Source organism: Schistocerca cancellata, chromosome 9 (genome assembly GCF_023864275.1).
Source record: "Schistocerca cancellata isolate TAMUIC-IGC-003103 chromosome 9, iqSchCanc2.1, whole genome shotgun sequence".
NCBI classification, from domain to species: domain Eukaryota; kingdom Metazoa; phylum Arthropoda; class Insecta; order Orthoptera; family Acrididae; genus Schistocerca; species Schistocerca cancellata.
The window spans coordinates 14306240-14323501 of NC_064634.1; the positions used below are offsets into that span (position 1 = coordinate 14306240).

The 17262-nt window shown below is 45.9% G+C and overlaps 1 protein-coding gene across 1 annotated transcript in view; it reads right to left on the reverse strand.

The window, feature by feature from the left end:
* Positions 1-17262, reverse strand: part of LOC126100701 (glucose dehydrogenase [FAD, quinone]-like) — an 84915-nt gene that overhangs the window by 18713 nt on the left and 48940 nt on the right. Inside the window, exon 7 of the mRNA XM_049911317.1 lies at positions 7340-7650. Within this exon, the coding sequence (XP_049767274.1) occupies positions 7340-7650 (311 nt within the window). The remainder of the gene's footprint in view (positions 1-7339; positions 7651-17262) is intronic.

Genomic DNA, 17262 nt, shown 5'->3' on the forward strand with positions numbered 1-17262 from the left:
GACCGCACGGCTACCTCGCGCGGCTGTTCAACACATTACCCAAGGAGAAGTTAAGCTTCTCCCACCATGTTGTACGCTGTATTAACTCGCGAGAATGCAGCTGGATAAATTGGTCAGAAGTCCGATAATTCCGCATGTAAATCTGTCATTTTCAAGGCACGAACTAAGACCCTAAAAGGACAGTAACTGTTACTTCTCGAGATATCGACGGTTTTCGATGTTACCGGTCAGTATTTCCTCGAGTTATTAGCAGATGATGATTAATTGTTTGCTTGTTCAATATTATAAATGCGGTCTCTCACTGTAATATCGAGCTTGTTACTTAACGCTGATAATGCTGGTTAAGAGCGAAAAATATGGCGACTTACGGACCATTTTTACAACAGTCTTTCACATTAGTCTTTCCTACCACCAATTCTTTTTTAACGCGCACGCGCACAGTACACAGTACACATTTTGAAAAATTATGTTGAGTTGAAGCATTTGTCAAGCAAATATGATGATTTCGGGTTTTGCTTGAAGTTAATTTTGTTGTGTATTAAATTTTTATTTATAATGCAATTCAAATTGCAATAAATGGTAATTACTGGAAACAGATTTAATGACCTTTTCGCTAGACAATTGTCATTTTGACAAAAAACGTACTTCACGCCTCCACAGAGCTGTGCCAGCTGTTCTCGCCTCCCGACGTCACGCAGAGTAAATCTGTGGAGCAGTGGGGGCAACGTCGTCAGACGTGAATCAATATTTCTCTCCTGACGACTGATCGAAACTGGTTTTAATATTTTTTCTTCCTCTGATAGATTTGAACTTATAATACAATGTGCCGTAGACAAACGAACCTGGCTGTTGTCCGCAGCAACGCAGTTCGGCAGCGTGGACTTCAAATGTTGCCGTGGACTTTGCCCGCTCTGCGCTGTGGCGCATGCACAGTTCCCACCCCGTCTTTTAAAATTCTTTACATTGACGAAGTTCTTAAACATTGAAGCCTGCATAACTGTACCACGTTTTTATGATTTTGGGCCTTCATAATTCTAATGGAGCACTTTAAAACATCGTTGTTAAAACCAACCATTTGTGTTACAGGTTGCTTTGAGATTACGATTTTTGTCAGGCGACACGAAACCAACTGTTCTACAGTTCCTACAGCTCTGACACTTTCGTTTACAATTCTCTTCGCAGTTCTCTTGGCGACACCACATGATTCTGGAGTCCGTTCTTGTGTTTTCAAATGTCAGTAGTAGTCGAGTTAACTCTGGTGATGCTGAGGGAATTAGATTAGGAAATGAGACACTTAAAGTAGTAAAGGAGTTTTGCTATTTGGGGAGCAAAATAACTGATGATGGTCGAAGTAGAGAGGATATAAAATGTAGACTGGCAATGGCAAGGAAAGCGTTTCTGAAGAAGAAAAATTTCGTAACATTGAGTATAGATTGAAGTGTCAGGAAATCGTTTCTGAAAGTATTTGTATGGAGTGAAGCCACGTATGAAAGTGAAACACGGACGATAAATAGTTTGGACAAGAAGAGAATAGAAGCTTTCGAAATGTGGTGCTACAGAAGAATGCTGAATATTAGACGGGTAGATCACATAACTAATGAGGAGGTATTGAATAGAATTGGGGAGAAGAGGAGTTTGTGGCACAACTTGACTAGAAGAAGGGATCGGTTGGTAGGACATGTTCTGAGGCATCAAGGGATCACCAATTTAGTATTGGAGGGCAGCGTTGAGGGTAAAAATCGTAGAGGGAGACCAAGAGATGAATACACTAAACAGATTGAGAAGGATGTAGGTTGCAGTAGGTACTGGGAGATGAAGCTTGCACAGGATAGAGTAGCATGGAGAGCTGCATCAAACCAGTCTCAGGACTGAAGACCACAACAACAACAACAACAACAACAACAAGAGACCTGCTCTCAAATTCACGTTTGAAAAAGTTATAAATACAATAAATAATCCACCTTGCCTAATTGTGAAGCACTCCAAGAAAAAGAGAAAACAAAAAAAATTGACAGTTGAATGAATAATCCGATTGTCGTGAAGTACGGCAACAGTGCACCGTGTATGAGCCACATTCTTGCTCTCTAGCTGTAACTCGCCGCTAGCTGCTCGGAAACAGAATGAAGATTATTGGCTGTCAGTGACTAGTAGAGGGGGATGCGCAGAACGGCTGAAAATTGGGCCGCCTTCTGACATGACGCGAACAATAGTACTACTCGCAGACTGTAACTTGGCATCTGGTGGGAGAAGGGAGAGGCGGGTAGAGCGACGGCGGTGTTTGCAGCGCGAAGAGGTGCAGTGCGTAGTGTGTTGTGCGTGTTTGTGTTTGTGGGGAGGAGAGGGATCCGGGGGGGGGGGGGGGGGGGCACGAGCAACACACTCCGGCTCCATGTACTGTAAGTACGTGGTGCAGGCAACACAAACACGTGCTTAGAGTTTCCAAGAAAGCAGCACTCTGCGCAATGGATGTAATCGGCAGTTAAATACTTTGTAGTTTCGAAACAGAGATCACTATGAATAGTGAAATGTGAAATTAAGAAATCAAAGGAAATAGCACAACAAAACACAGATAGCAACAGCACAGTTCAGTGACAAAGGAGGCAACAACGCAGTCAGCGCCAGTTAATAGTAAGGTAAACAGATGGCGAGCAACATTGAGAAATCAGTACGGCTGCTAGCAAGAACTACACAGAAAACGATGTCCTCTTTTTCAGATATGAGTGCACAGGTATTTGCAAAAGCTGTATCTAAAGATTGCTGAGAGGTTCCCCTGTCAAATTAAAGACAGTCAGAGGTGTCTGATGTTTATCACCCGAAGTTACGCAGAGCTTCATTTTGAGAAATTCTCAAGTGACAATTGCAATGGGAAAATCTGTGTCAAAAAACCATATGACTCCATCAATAGTTAACGTACTTTAAATTTGGTGAATATTCTGAAAAACAACTGAAACGATTCAACCCTAAGAAGAACAAACTTGATCACATATTGACGAATTGACTGCAAAGTGCGACCAATGACTTCATCAAGTTCGCGCGGAAGCTGATATGCATGTTTCATGTAAATACTGCAGTTGAAAGACGCTTTTCTGTTAATAAGTAAGTCTTAGTTGAAAACTAAGAAGAAGATAAAGCTATTGCAGGAAGAAGTGTTTACAATGCAATACAATAGTTAGGTGGTTTACTTACTAGTGAGGTGCTACTGAATGTGGACAACACAAGTGCAACGATTTTAGGTGTGAAGAATGCTACATCAAAAACAGTAGAAGCCTTAAAAGGGAAGAAATCTGATGAAAATGAAGGGCACGATCTTAAAAGAACAGTTCAAATAATAAAACAGCTTAAAAATAAAAAAAAAGAATGTGGAAAAGGCAAAAGAAGCAGTTGAAGTTTTAGATATTGAAATTTGAAGTTGTGCTAAGAGACTTAAATACTGAATCTTATACTGTGAAGTTTAACATTTGACATAAATTTTGTAACCTCAGAATTGTTATATCGTCTAAACGAAAATCGTCAGTTTTCACGACATTACTATGTTAAAACAGTCTGTATTTTAATTGCTGTGACGATAAATATATCTGAAAATAGTCATACTCCATCCTACGTGAGAGTTCAATGTTTCACAGCATCTGACGGATGGTATAGTACCAGTCATACATAATTACATTATTCATGCTGAAATACAGTTAGTGACGCAAGAATAATTACCTTCAGCTTTCATTTCAACCAGTTCTCAGGATCATAATAAAAAATTTTGGAATTGTAGGACACATATTTCGAGAGGTCATGAATATAACTAAGGAGTTGATCAAAAACTCACGAAAACGACACGAATTTCATCCTCCGAAAATCTGTGTACACCCTGTTACTGCCCTGACGTCGCTTGTACGGCAGGAATGAAATCAGTCTCGGATTGTTTTGGGCGGACGATGCACGTAATTGCTCACGACAGCCAATCAAACAGGAGCATGTGCACTGCCAAAGCACTGCTGCTCAGTATAATCGATGTTTAAAAGGACACAAAAAGCTTCAATAGTCGGAAGTGATCCAAATTGTCGCGTATCGTCACTGACAGGAGTAGTTGGATAGAAGCTTAGAATTAAATACACTGAAGAGCCAAAGAAACTGGTACACCTGCCTAATATGGCGTAGGTTCGAATCCTGCGTCGGGCGTGGATGTGTGTGATGTCCTTAGGTTAGTTAGGTTTAAGTAGTTTTAAGTTCTAGGGGACTGATGACCTCGGATGTTAAGTCCCATAGTGCTCAGAGCCATTTGTACCATTTGAATTACTCTACCACATAAACATTTGGGGTTACACTCGTCTGGTATGAGACGTTCCTGGGGGATCCATTGGGGGGAGGAGGAGGGGGGGGGGTGGGACGACCACACAGTAACCCTGGGTTCAGTGTGGAGCGACATTGGGGTGAGCAGACTGCTGTGTGGCCTGTTGTGGGGTTGTGTAGCACTGAGGGCTAAGGCGGGACGAAGCTTCTCGTCGTTTCTAGGTCCCGGGTTTAATGCACAATACACCCACGCAACCTAAATGAAGTGAAACACAAGTAAAGTTGCCTTACCTGAAGCGTGGCAAAAAGGTTCACAGCCGTCCCGAGGTGTTAAGTGGGTCCTGCTTGGGAGGAACCATGTCTCTTAAATCTGTTTCCTCAGTTTGTGGACTGATCAGGCAGTAGCTTCAGGGAAGGCATGACGGAGAGGCTGCAATTTGGAAACATCTTTCCTACACCTCTAGGAGGAACGAACCGGCCGAGTTGGACATGACCATGCATTCTCGAGGCAATAGGACATTGCTGTTCTGAATTTGGGATTTTGGATACCTGGTCTGTCAGGAGTGGTGGTAGTGGGAGTGAGCGGGGGAGGGGGGGGGGGGGGGACAGTAACGCGAAACATGAAAGTAATGTCATGTCGCTTAGTGCTGTACTGAAGAGTGAAAGTGAGGTCTAACAAAAAGTCTGAATATACACTTACAGACAAAGCAAGAGAAGGACCTAGAAGACACGGCTGGATGCCAGTGAAACTTCGTACACATATAATCAGCAGCTAATTAAATCGTTAGAGTTGCAGGTCTGTCTGACAGGTAGGACGGCCACCAGAGTGTTGTAATCAGGCCTAGCAGGTGGTATAAGCGGTCATGAATGGCGTCAGATGTGAACTGACGACACTGAAGGACAAGGGGATGCAGGCACTTTTGTGAAACACCATTATCAGCACCTGCCTGCGGTTGAATGGGTCCTCATTGTGGATCTCCAGTTGACAGACTGGTCGAAATGCGGAATAACCAGATCTGTTGTGGGCCTTCAGATGTGACTGCACAGTGACAGTTGGACTGCACAGGAACTTAAGGACAGGCATATTTATCATCAAGATACTGGTTGACCACCACGAAGGACCATCGCTCTGTTGTGCACCGAGGTCATGATAACCCTTCATATGTGTGCCTGCCGTGGACTCCGAGCAGTATTCTGTGTCACTCCACACAGTTAGTCAGACAGAGACTAGCAGCGCCCAGACTGGGGAATCACCGTCCCCTGTCTGAGGTGCCATTAACACCACAACACAAGCGGCTAGGCTTGGAGTAATGTCAAGACTGGGAAACACGGGCTGGGCATCGATGGCATCGTATTGTGTTCAGTGTTGAGTTGTGGCTCTACACTACCACCGTGATGATCGTCAGCGGTGTGGCGGCGATGTGTGGAGAGGTCCCAATCCTCCAGTGTTTTGGAGAGCCACAACGGTGTTACTCATGTCTTCATGATGTGGGGAGCCATTGGGTATGGCCTGAGGTTACGAATAGTGGGTATCAAGGGAACTGTGACGACACAACTGTATGTCACTGACATCGTGCGTCGGCGTACGGTACCTCTCATGGAGTAGCATAGTGGTGCCATTTATCAACAGGACAATGCTCATCTACACATGGCATGCATTTCGATGAATGGTCTGCATCATGTTGATGTATTCTGTGTTAAGCAAGATCCACAGATCTGGCCTTGGCAGAACATGAGTGGGGCCAGCTTGGACGTCAGGTCCATCTGTGGCAGTATCCAGGATAACAGTTTTGGACAGTTTTGGCCTGAGGTTGGGATACAACAGCGTTGAGCAATCCTTCCCAGTCGAATCAGTGCACGCAAGCAGGACAGAGGAGACGGAATGGCATACTGATCGGCGGGCTCATACCGCCAATGTGTTAGTAAATTTTACTCGATTTTGTAGTCACTGTAACATTATGTACCATCACAACCGATGTAGTTTAATTTCGTTTCCACCTCCCCTTCTGGGTACTTCACTGAATGTCATACTCAACTGGAGCTCACCTGGTTAGCTGTGCGGTCTAACACATGGCTTTCTGGTCAGGAAGCAGTGCCTGGTCCCCGACACGAGCCGGCTGTTGTGGCCGAGCGGTTCTAGGCGCTCCAGTCGGAACCGCGCTGCTGCTGCTGCGGTCGCAGCTTCGAATCCTGCCTCGGGCATGGATGTGTATTATGTCCTTAGGTTAGTCAGGTTTAAGTAGTTCTAAGTCTAGGGGACTCATGACCTCAAATGTTACGTCCCATAGTGCTGAGAGCCAGAGTCCCCGGCACAAATCCGCCCGGCGGACTTGTGTCGAGATCCGGTGTGCCAGCTAGTCTGTGAATGGCTTTTAGGCGGTTTTCCATCTGCCTCGGTGAATGCGGGCTGGTTCCCCTTATTCCGCTTCAGTTACACTATGTCGGCAATTGCTGCGCAAACAAGTTCTCCACATACGCGTACACCACCTTTACTCTACCACGCAAACACAGGGGTTACACTCGTCTGGTGTGAGACGTTACTTGGGGGGGGGGGGGGGGGGGAGCGAACCGCACAATAACCCTGGCTTTGATGTGGGGTGGCGGTGGGGTGAAGTGGACTGCGGTAGTCGTCGTGGGGTTGTGGACCACTGCGGCTACGGCGGGGACGGAGCCTCTCCGTCGTTTCTAGGCCCCTGGTTAACATACAATACACACTCAGCTGAGAATGCCATGCTGTTTTGTTTGGTAGAAGGTCTTCGTTTTGTCTTATGCTGGAATATTAAACAGACAGATAATTAGATTACTAGGCGATGGCATCGAATTGTATTGAAAGGTTTTTGGAAGTCAAGACACACAACCCAGCATGAGCCTGAATTTGGCTGTCTACCACGTTCTTGAACTCGCGAACGTTCAGACAAGCTGGGTTTAAGAAGTTCGTTGCTCGTGGAAAGTGTGCCGATATCTACTTAGGAGTCGTTCAATCTCCAGAGATGTAGGCTGGCTGAGGTGTGGTAAGATGAGAGACACGCGCAGACTCGGGGGACGGCGGTGTACTCACGGGTCGTCGTTGAGCGGCGTGTGGACGTAGCCCACGGCCTCGACGCCGCCGGGCACGGTGAGCGGGCCGGTGCCGTTGAAGAGGTACTGCAGCACGACGGCCGGCTGCTGCAGGCGGCTCTCCACGAAGGCGACGCTGTCGTTGACGAGGAAGGTGAGCCCCAGGTAGGTGACGTGCTCCTGCAGGTTCTCGCCCACGCCGGGCGCGTCCACCACCACGGGGATGCCGAGCGAGCGCAGGTGCTCCGCGGGCCCGATACCCGACAGCATCAGCAGCTGAGGCGTGTTGAGCGCGCCCGCCGACAGCACCACCTGCAGGCGCGGGCGTCCCAGGAGTGCGCTGCAGGTGCTCAGCCGAGCCACGAGGCGTGCATATACACAGACATACAGAAAGCGGGCAAATCCTCTCCGAATGTGGAGGTGTCGGGATACAGTCGAGTGCTGTGCTATATTACACGTCCCGATCAATGCATTTGGCCTAGGTTGTGACATCGGTGCTACATTTACAATCTACACTCCTGGAAATGGAAAAAAGAACACATTGACACCGGTGTGTCAGACCCACCATACTTGCTCCGGACACTGCGAGAGGGCTGTACATGCAATGATCACACGCACGGCACAGCGGACACACCAGGAACCGCGGTGTTGGCCGTCGAATGGCGCTAGCTGCGCAGCATTTGTGCACCGCCGCCGTCAGTGTCAGCCAGTTTGCCGTGGCATACGGAGCTCCATCGCAGTCTTTAACACTGGTAGCATGCCGCGACAGCGTGGACGTGAACCGTATGTGCAGTTGACGGACTTTGAGCGAGGGCGTATAGTGGGCATGCGGGAGGCCGGGTGGACGTACCGCCGAATTGCTCAACACGTGGGGCGTGAGGTCTCCACAGTACATCGATGTTGTCGCCAGCGGTCGGCGGAAGGTGCACGTGCCCGTCGACCTGGGACCGGACCGCAGCGACGCACGGATGCACGCCAAGACCGTAGGATCCTACGCAGTGCCGTAGGGGACCGCACCGCCACTTCCCAGCAAATTAGGGACACTGTTGCTCCTGGGGTATCGGCGAGGACCATTCGCAACCGTCTCCATGAAGCTGGGCTACGGTCCCGCACACCGTTAGGCCGTCTTCCGCTCACGCCCCAACATCGTGCAGCCCGCCTCCAGTGGTGTCGCGACAGGCGTGAATGGAGGGACGAATGGAGACGTGTCGTCTTCAGCGATGAGAGTCGCTTCTGCCTCGGTGCCAATGATGGTCGTATGCGTGTTTGGCGCCGTGCAGGTGAGCGCCACAATCAGGACTGCATACGACCGAGGCACACAGGGCCAACACCCGGCATCATGGTGTGGGGAGCGATCTCCTACACTGGCCGTACACCACTGGTGATCGTCGAGGGGACACTGAATAGTGCACGGTACATCCAAACCGTCATCGAACCCATCGTTCTACCATTCCTAGACCGGCAAGGGAACTTGCTGTTCCAACACGACAATGCACGTCCGCATGTATCCCGTGCCACCCAACGTGCTCTAGAAGGTGTAAGTCAACTACCCTGGCCAGCAAGATCTCCGGATCTGTCCCCCATTGAGCATGTTTGGGACTGGATGAAGCGTCGTCTCACGCGGTCTGCACGTCCAGCACGAACGCTGGTCCAACTGAGGCGCCAGGTGGAAATGGCATGGCAAGCCGTTCCACAGGACTACATCCAGCATCTCTACGATCGTCTCCATGGGAGAATAGCAGCCTGCATTGCTGCGAAAGGTGGATATACACTGTACTAGTGCCGACATTGTGCATGCTCTGTTGCCTGTGTCTATGTGCCTGTGGTTCTGTCAGTGTGATCATATGATGTATCTGACCCCAGGAATGTGTCAATAAAGTTTCCCCTTCCTGGGACAATGAATTCACGGTGTTCTTATTTCAATTTCCAGGAGTGTATTTTAGAACACAGAATGAGATGTTATGCCGTGATCGCATATATAGATCCGACCTCAAATCGAAAGAATTTCGAAAAGTGACGAGGGAGCAGGTGTATATTGACAGAATATAGAGGTGAATGCGGTCAAATTGAGGAAGTACTTTGTTACCTTCTGGTTCGCGCCGAACAATTTGTATATGGGACCAAGTATGCTGCAACAGGAGTAGTCCCGGAAAACGTGGACATCTAAACGAAGCGAATAAGGGACGCAGTCAATTTTTTCCCATTGAGGTTGGATTATACTGCGTGTCTATTGAGGCACCAGTGATTTCCGTATGCATCAGTCACGTGACAAAGCCTGCGTTCTACTCGTACACAGCCACGTGTTCTGTATGTGTTTTAAGGCAATGTCTACTTGCGATCGTTAACGGTAAACCTGTCGGTCATCAGAGGACTTCCATCTCGTGTGTGAAGAAACTTGACACACTCCTCTAAAGGAGCTTTCATTTATGCGATCGCCCTTGTCGTATCTTGGGTGTAAAAATCGACACTTCAGGGTCATAACTAACTTAGCGGTAAGAGCTTGTGATGCGCTGCAATCCCTGTGTGCACATTTGCCCGACTGATGCGCTGTTTAAAAGAGTTAGTGACGGAATGACTTGTAATTTTCACATGTCGGACGCTGCTGGTATGCATTTGTGTGTTTCCTTGTAGGATGTATCCCCCGCTACTATCATTTTATGTAGGCCTTACGCAGGCATCGTATAATTTCTGAACCGTGGGCGGATGTGAACAGGGGACACTACACGTCTCCGCAAAGCTATATTGCGCTCCTATCGTGCAAAGAAAATGTTTTACGATTCCATAAGATAGTTCAGCGTAGAGAAACTCTGAAGAAGGATGTATGTCTGATTGGCCGGAAAGGTATTCGATCTAACATTATAGCCCGTTTTTAAGTGCAGAACGTTCTAGTCTTAGGAGTCTGTGTGTTTATGTTCTCTCTCTTAAGAATACCTTCCAGTTACAGATCCTAGACTCTACAACAATAATTTAGAGTTGATCGCTTCGTTGAGTTAGGTAAAAATGTGTCCAACTCAATTTGTCTCGAACTCCATCGCATATAAAAATAAGCCTTCTCTTGTTCTTCTTAACTGTATGCTATTACATTATGCCACTTTGAAATCTGTTACTATACATCGATAAGGAGTGCTAAGCTCCTCGGCATGGTCACATCTCGAGAAATCTCGTGCACTTGGATGGGTTGGGACTTGGAAAGCTATATTCATTCACGAGACATGGAGTGTAGCGCTCTTCTTCTGATTGCTTGGAGATTAATTCTCTAACCGTGCTACAGGGTGGGTTGACCCATGACTGTGTGAGGCTGGTCTTTTACCCTAAGATGGGGGAGGGGGGGGGGGAATCCTCTCTGACTCACATCCGCTGAGAGATAGATGGTAAATTAAACACTATGCTCGAGGTGATACAAATATGTAGAGAGCTGTCTCGTATAGTTTGATCATTTATGTGTTCGAGGATTACGAGTTAATAGACGTACTGCTCAGTCATCTATCGATGTTCGCAGAGATACTCGCACCGTGGAGAGGGCGTGGCTGAGCTATGATACTGAAATAGGGGAAACATGCTGACACATCATTGGCCGGTGCTGAACTTACTGTAAAATTTTTCGCACTATCTTGTCTGTTGCTTAATACTACAGTACATCGACGGTGTCTTTTCCACAACATCCGCGCATTGGTTATGACATAATGATAGAGTGACATAGCTTGTTTGAGTTGGGGAACAAGTTTTGTGAATGGGTGACTACTTCTGAGAGTTGCTAGCAGCTAAACAGCGATAGCGTACATGAGTGCAAAATTGCGAATAACTCGAAATGGAACGCCAAGCCATCATCTACTGCGTCAGGGTGACATATGAATTTAAATATAGAGGTCATGAATCCCTTTCGGACGGTAGTTTAGAAACCTTCCACAACGCGACCAAACTCTTCTAGTTTCCTTATGTTGTGTGTTTCATTTTAAAAATCATTCAGTGTTATGTTATCCGTCGTAACAATATGATTTACATCAAGTGATGTCTAGTTTTCTGTGAGAGGTCGTGGATCAGAGCGTCTTAATGTCAGTTTAGAATATGACACAGACCTCGAAGTCGTGGCGGAAAACGAAATATTTGGCGATGTACAAAAGCGTGTTGTGCTTGAAACAGGAGCAGAGGGAGCGTCTCATACGATAATTCGCCTAGAGTATAGGTGATGAAAGTTTAAAGTAGTCTTTGCCGTGTTTGAATATTTAATATGATCGTCTCCACATAAGCAGTTGTGGTTTGTCGTGTCGGACTTGGTGAACCGTTAGGAAAGCCGCGGTGGCTGCACGCTACGCTATTCTGGAGGAATATTGTGGAATGTCTATTTTTTTTGTGCTGGACGTCCACCGTAGCTGTACGTCATTGCGCCCACGTCGACGCCTAGGTGACTTGTAAATAGGATGAGCTTTTATAGTTCGTAATATAATACATATATAATACAATATATACAATAACAAAGATAGCATGTTGGGGATCTGTAGTACTTGCATCTAGTTTAGGTGTGCACCACATTGCGTGCATTTCCACTGAATGCTCAAAACATGGTCCTGTTGCAGTAACTCAGCTCCATCTGTTTCTACAGGGGTTGCAGAAGGTGTTGGATATGTGTTTCTCCGACTTAAATTGGAACTAGCACTTGTGGAAAGCTGTAGAAATGGGTGCGACTGGAGGATTGTAGGGTTTGATTAAAAGGAGGTTTTAATTTTACTGTAGCAGACAGATTGGAGGAAGGTGACTCGTTTAGAGATACGAGAGTGCGTGAAATATGATTCACTTGTGGGTGTGAGCCTATGCAATTGTGTGTTCGAATGGATGTAATTTCTAACATCTAGCGTAAGGCTAGAGATCTGAGAAGTTAGTGTATATTTTTCTTCTTAGGATCTCAATCAGCACATCTACTACTACTACTGTCTGTCATCGCCTATAACGCAGCGGATATATCGCGGAACACCTGATATACTTGAAGAAAGAGACAGCATTGGTCGTATATTTTTCTATTGCAAAATCGATTTTCTGTCACTGAGTGACCATCTTCAGATAGTCTATGTGATTGCCGTAAGCCTAGTAACAACAGTGCATCCCAATTTGTTATACAATATAGCACTGAAGATGGTCACTCAGTGACAGAAAATCGATTTTGCAATAGAAAAATATACGACCAATGCTGTCTCTTTTTTCAAGTATACCTGTTACCTGGTCGTAGTGCACAAGACAACATGGAGTCGCCAATCAACACCTGATATAGTCTCGAGACAGAATGCGTTGCAATAACTAATAAAATATTTAGTTGCGTGCGGTGTGATGGAGTCGCAAATAGCGATTGCATACCACGTTCCTTAGCTCAATGACTTTGAAAGTTCATAGAGTTTGTCGCGAGGTTGCATCGTTGGCTCTCAATACAGACATTTCTACAATCACTGTGACGGTTTTTCCAGAAAACGCCACCTAATTCAGAGGTAATGTCGTACCTCGATTCGTAAAGCGCTTATAGGTTTTTAACATGGATACTTGGGTGCACCTGCAGAACCATGACTGATTGTGAGAGTAACATGGAGTAGTTGTTGGGATGGGGATTTTTTTCTTCAACACCTGCTAGATTACGTCTAGGACTCAGTGGTAGGACTCGAAAGAAGAACTCAAGAGAGACGCACACAGATGGTTGATTTTCGGTCAGTATTATTTGGCATGGTATGCATACAGTTATTGATGAGCTAATGTTATACTTAGCGTTAGAGCTGGATATGTGGTACGTTCGCATTTGAGCATCAGGTTTATAAAGTATATGTGTTTGTGTAAAGGAAATGTCTATGTGCTGGTGTAGGGAGGTTATGGATTTGACTTGGAGTACTGTAATAGCGAAGGGAAGAGTATGTCTAGTTGTAAGGAAGGTACAGCTATTTCCAGAGCCACAGCCAACAAGAGGGTGTATTTCCGATACTTCGCTCATTCTCGAATACCGTTCAGTTGAGAAGTCGATCGTAAGATTTAATTTTAAGTATAATGATAAAAATATATGCGACTGGTTTTCCGGAATGAATCCGCGTATGAAAAGTCCGTGGTGGTATTGATTCCCGTTCCCATGTTAATGGTAGCAGTCTTCCTAATGCAGAGGCCTCTTGGAGTGTAGGAATGTATGATAGTTAACTTCACCATCTTCTAGACGACCGAATAGCGAATTTAGTATGTGCTGGGCGGCTTTCATGATCAAGTGTAACTTTGAGAAGATGGTGCGTTTGTGGTGGAGCATTATTTCCTCCCGTGTACATTGTTCGGTCGATTGCTTCTGCACATTTGGTGCCTTTATTTAGTTGAGGGGATATCGATTGTGGTGTGTTGGACACACGTTTGCCTGTTCTCTAGACTTGGGAAAGACCCAATTCGTTCGTAAACAATATTGATCATCGGAAATCTGTTACATCACTGACTTCGGTATTCGAGAGTGCAAATATCTTTTTACTGTATTTGTTTCTAGTTAGTCAATGGTTCACAGCACGCTGCACCTCGCTAAAGTTTGGTGTTTGTCGAGAAATAATTTACAGTCTATCTTGTGCATTATGTCGTGTTAGCAATCGGGAGGCTACTGCTGCGTGCTTGATGTCGAGAAGCACGGCGAAAATTGTAGAATATTGCGGCGAAAATATGGTTATTCTTATAATCGACGAGTCTGGAGATGTCTGTAGAAATGCGAGCAAGAAAGCGGAAAGAGTAACGAGTTTGTGCAGGGGTAAGCGGGCCTCTCTTGCACATCAGTTCTGAGAGAGTGACTTCGGTTCGATGATGGAAAGGGAATGATTTGGTATGGTATGGTGTGGTAGGGGATATGGAGTGCATATTTGCCGGCCGGTATGGCCTTGCGGTTAAAGGCGCTACAATCTGGAACCGCGAGACCGCTACGGTCGCAAGTTCGTATCCTGCCTCGGGCATGGATGGGTGTTATGTCCTTATGTTAGTTAGGTTTAAGTAGTTCCAAGTTCTAGGGGACTGATAACCTCAGAAGTTGAGTCCCATAGTGCTCAGAGCCATTTGCACCATTTGACTGCATGTTTACTAGATCGAGACAGTACTTTGAGATGCAGGGTGTCCTGAAAAGGGCTCCCTGATTTCAAAATTAAATATCTCGAAAACAAAGATCGATAGAGGAATGCAGTAAACGGTATGTTTATTGTGAAAGCTGTGAGAAGTTTATACAGCAGTTTGAAATAATAGTTACAAAAGCTGCTAACAGATGGCGCAGTACGCTGTACAGCTCATATCAGCATACATAAGTGAAATAATCGTATGAAAACAATCTTTGCGAACAATCACATCACAATGTTTTCAAAATGTTCACCATTGGCACTGCAGAGGTGGCGCAAACGAAGAATGAAATTCGCCATCACATTTCGTAGTGTCTCAACCGAAATGGATTCACATGCCACAGAGATGGCCGATTCGAGCTCGTCCAGCGTGGCGGGATGCTACGGGTAGTCCATGTCTTTCACTGTGCCCCACAAAAAAAAAAAAAGTCACAGGGAGTCAAATCCGGCGAATATGGAGGCCAATCCATGCCTGCACCAGTAAATTTGGAATATTCCAAAGCTATGACTCGATTCCCGAAGTATTCCTCAAGAAAGCGAAACACTTGTTCGGTCCGATGTGGTCGGGCTCCATCTTGCATAAACCACTCAGTACCTGGTCAATCCTCTAACGTTTGCTGTGTGGCGACAAATTGTTCCAAAATTGCAACGTAACGTGCACCAGTGACCGTTTCTCGAATGAAAAAAGGGCCAATAATGCCTCTGCTGCATACTGCAGCCCACACAGTTTAGGCCTATTTAGGAGAATACAGGGGTTTCGCTTCACACCAATATGGCTTTTCGGAACCCCAAAATCGCCAGTTCTGCTTTTCACGTATCCATTCAGGTGGAAGTGTGCTTCATCTGTAAACCAGATGCAGCCAACATAAAATCATTCACTATCAATCATTGTGAGCATCTGATTAGCAAAGGCAACCCTTTGTTGCACAGCTCGTACGGGTATGGCCTGGTGCGTTTGAATTTTGAATGGAAACATGTGTAGGCTCTTTCTCAGTATTTTCTGCGTGCTGGAACGCTTCAAACCAGTCTCAGATGCAATTCTACGGACGGATGACATTGGATTTCGCTGAATAATTCCAGGAACTGTGGCGATATTTTCAGGCGTAACTGCGGTTTTTCTTGTGGCCAACATGCCCCACTAGATCATCAGCTACGCTGCCTGTTCGTTGAAATTTTGCGAAGAGCGTACGAATGGTTTTCGCATCGGGTCCTTATGAAACATTCAATCGTGCTTGAAAACTTCGCCTTGTTGCAGTAGGACTCTCTTCTAACCTGTGGTACTCTAGCACCAGAAAAACGCGTTGTTCAATGGAGTACACGGTTTTAATCTCTTCCTTCGGTACGCTAACCTCCTTTCACGTTTCAATAGTGGAACTGATCGCTCTGGGCTTAGGATCACTATTTATACTAGGCATTACGTATGGCGATTACAGCGCCATCTGTTAGCAGCTTTTGTAACTATTATTTCAAACTGCTGTATAAACTTCTTACTGCTTTCACAATAAACATACCGTTTACTGCATTCATCTATCGATCTTCGTTTTCGAGATATTTAATTTTGAAATCAGGGAGTCCTTTCTGGACACCCTGTATATTCCCTGGTTGGATTGAGTCTCGGTCGGGCACACAGTTTTATTTTCACCTGCCTCGAGATGACTGGGTGTTTGTGTTGTCCTCATCATTTCATCATCATCCAGGAAAGTGGCGAAATTGGACTGAGCAAAGGTTGGGAAATTGTACGGGCGCTGATAACCACGCAGTTGAGCGCCCCACAAACCAAACATCATCATCATCCCTGGTTGGAGATCGGTTTGACGCTCCAATATTCTTGCGAGTGTAGTATGTATTTGATAACCTTTGCATACTACCACACCCCGTCAAGGAGACAAGGACGGACAGACGAACGGACAAACAGTGATAGAGAAGTTGGCCGGACTTGGTACTGACGACTTACAGAAACCACACTAGACAAAGTCAGATGTGATGCGCGCCGCCGAACACTCCAGCACATGGCGAACATCAGTAAAAGAGGGTGCGATTCTGTACTAGAAACGGATTATTCTTAATAGTAGCACTCTTTTGAGAGTGGCCTGTTTCCTTTACCGAAAATAGCTACTCATACATAAAGGAGAGCGTAAGTCCTCATTATGATTCCTCACGTATAGAAGACTTCCTTGCCAGACTGTCGCGGCTGTATTATTGTTTCAACAATCTGTTCCAGTGTTCCTTTCAGACAGTACCTATACCTGCGGAACATTGAGATAGAACGCTTAACAGTTTACCTCCCTCCTCCTATTTACTCCATTCACTTTTTACCTCCTCTGCGAATTTAAATGAACTTCCGTCACGCTTCCGAACGGCGCAGTGCGCTTTAATTTCCGGCGTCCACTTCGCCTCGTTGACACAACAAGAAAATCAATGACCTCACGGGGTAATCGCAGGCTTCGATCCGCTGTCAGCATCAGACTGCGTATATTAACTCGCCGTCTTCAAAGACTCGGAGCTAACGTGCTTCAGCAGACCGAAAATGTCCGAAAAAGGGAAACAATTTGTTCTTAGTCTCTTATTAATAAATGAAATAAATTCCTGGTAGTAGACAGTGATCATAATGAACTTTTACAAATTATGGCTTTGCTATGTACGACATTTTTTACTAAGTGAATATTACCAAACAACAAACTTGAACCAGAATGAGATTTTCACTCTGCAGCGGAGTGTGCGCTGATATGAAACTTCCTGGCAGATTAAAACTGTGTGCCCGACCGAGACTCGAACTCGGGACCTTTGCCTTTCGCGGGCAAGTGCTCTACCATCTGAGCTACCGAAGCAC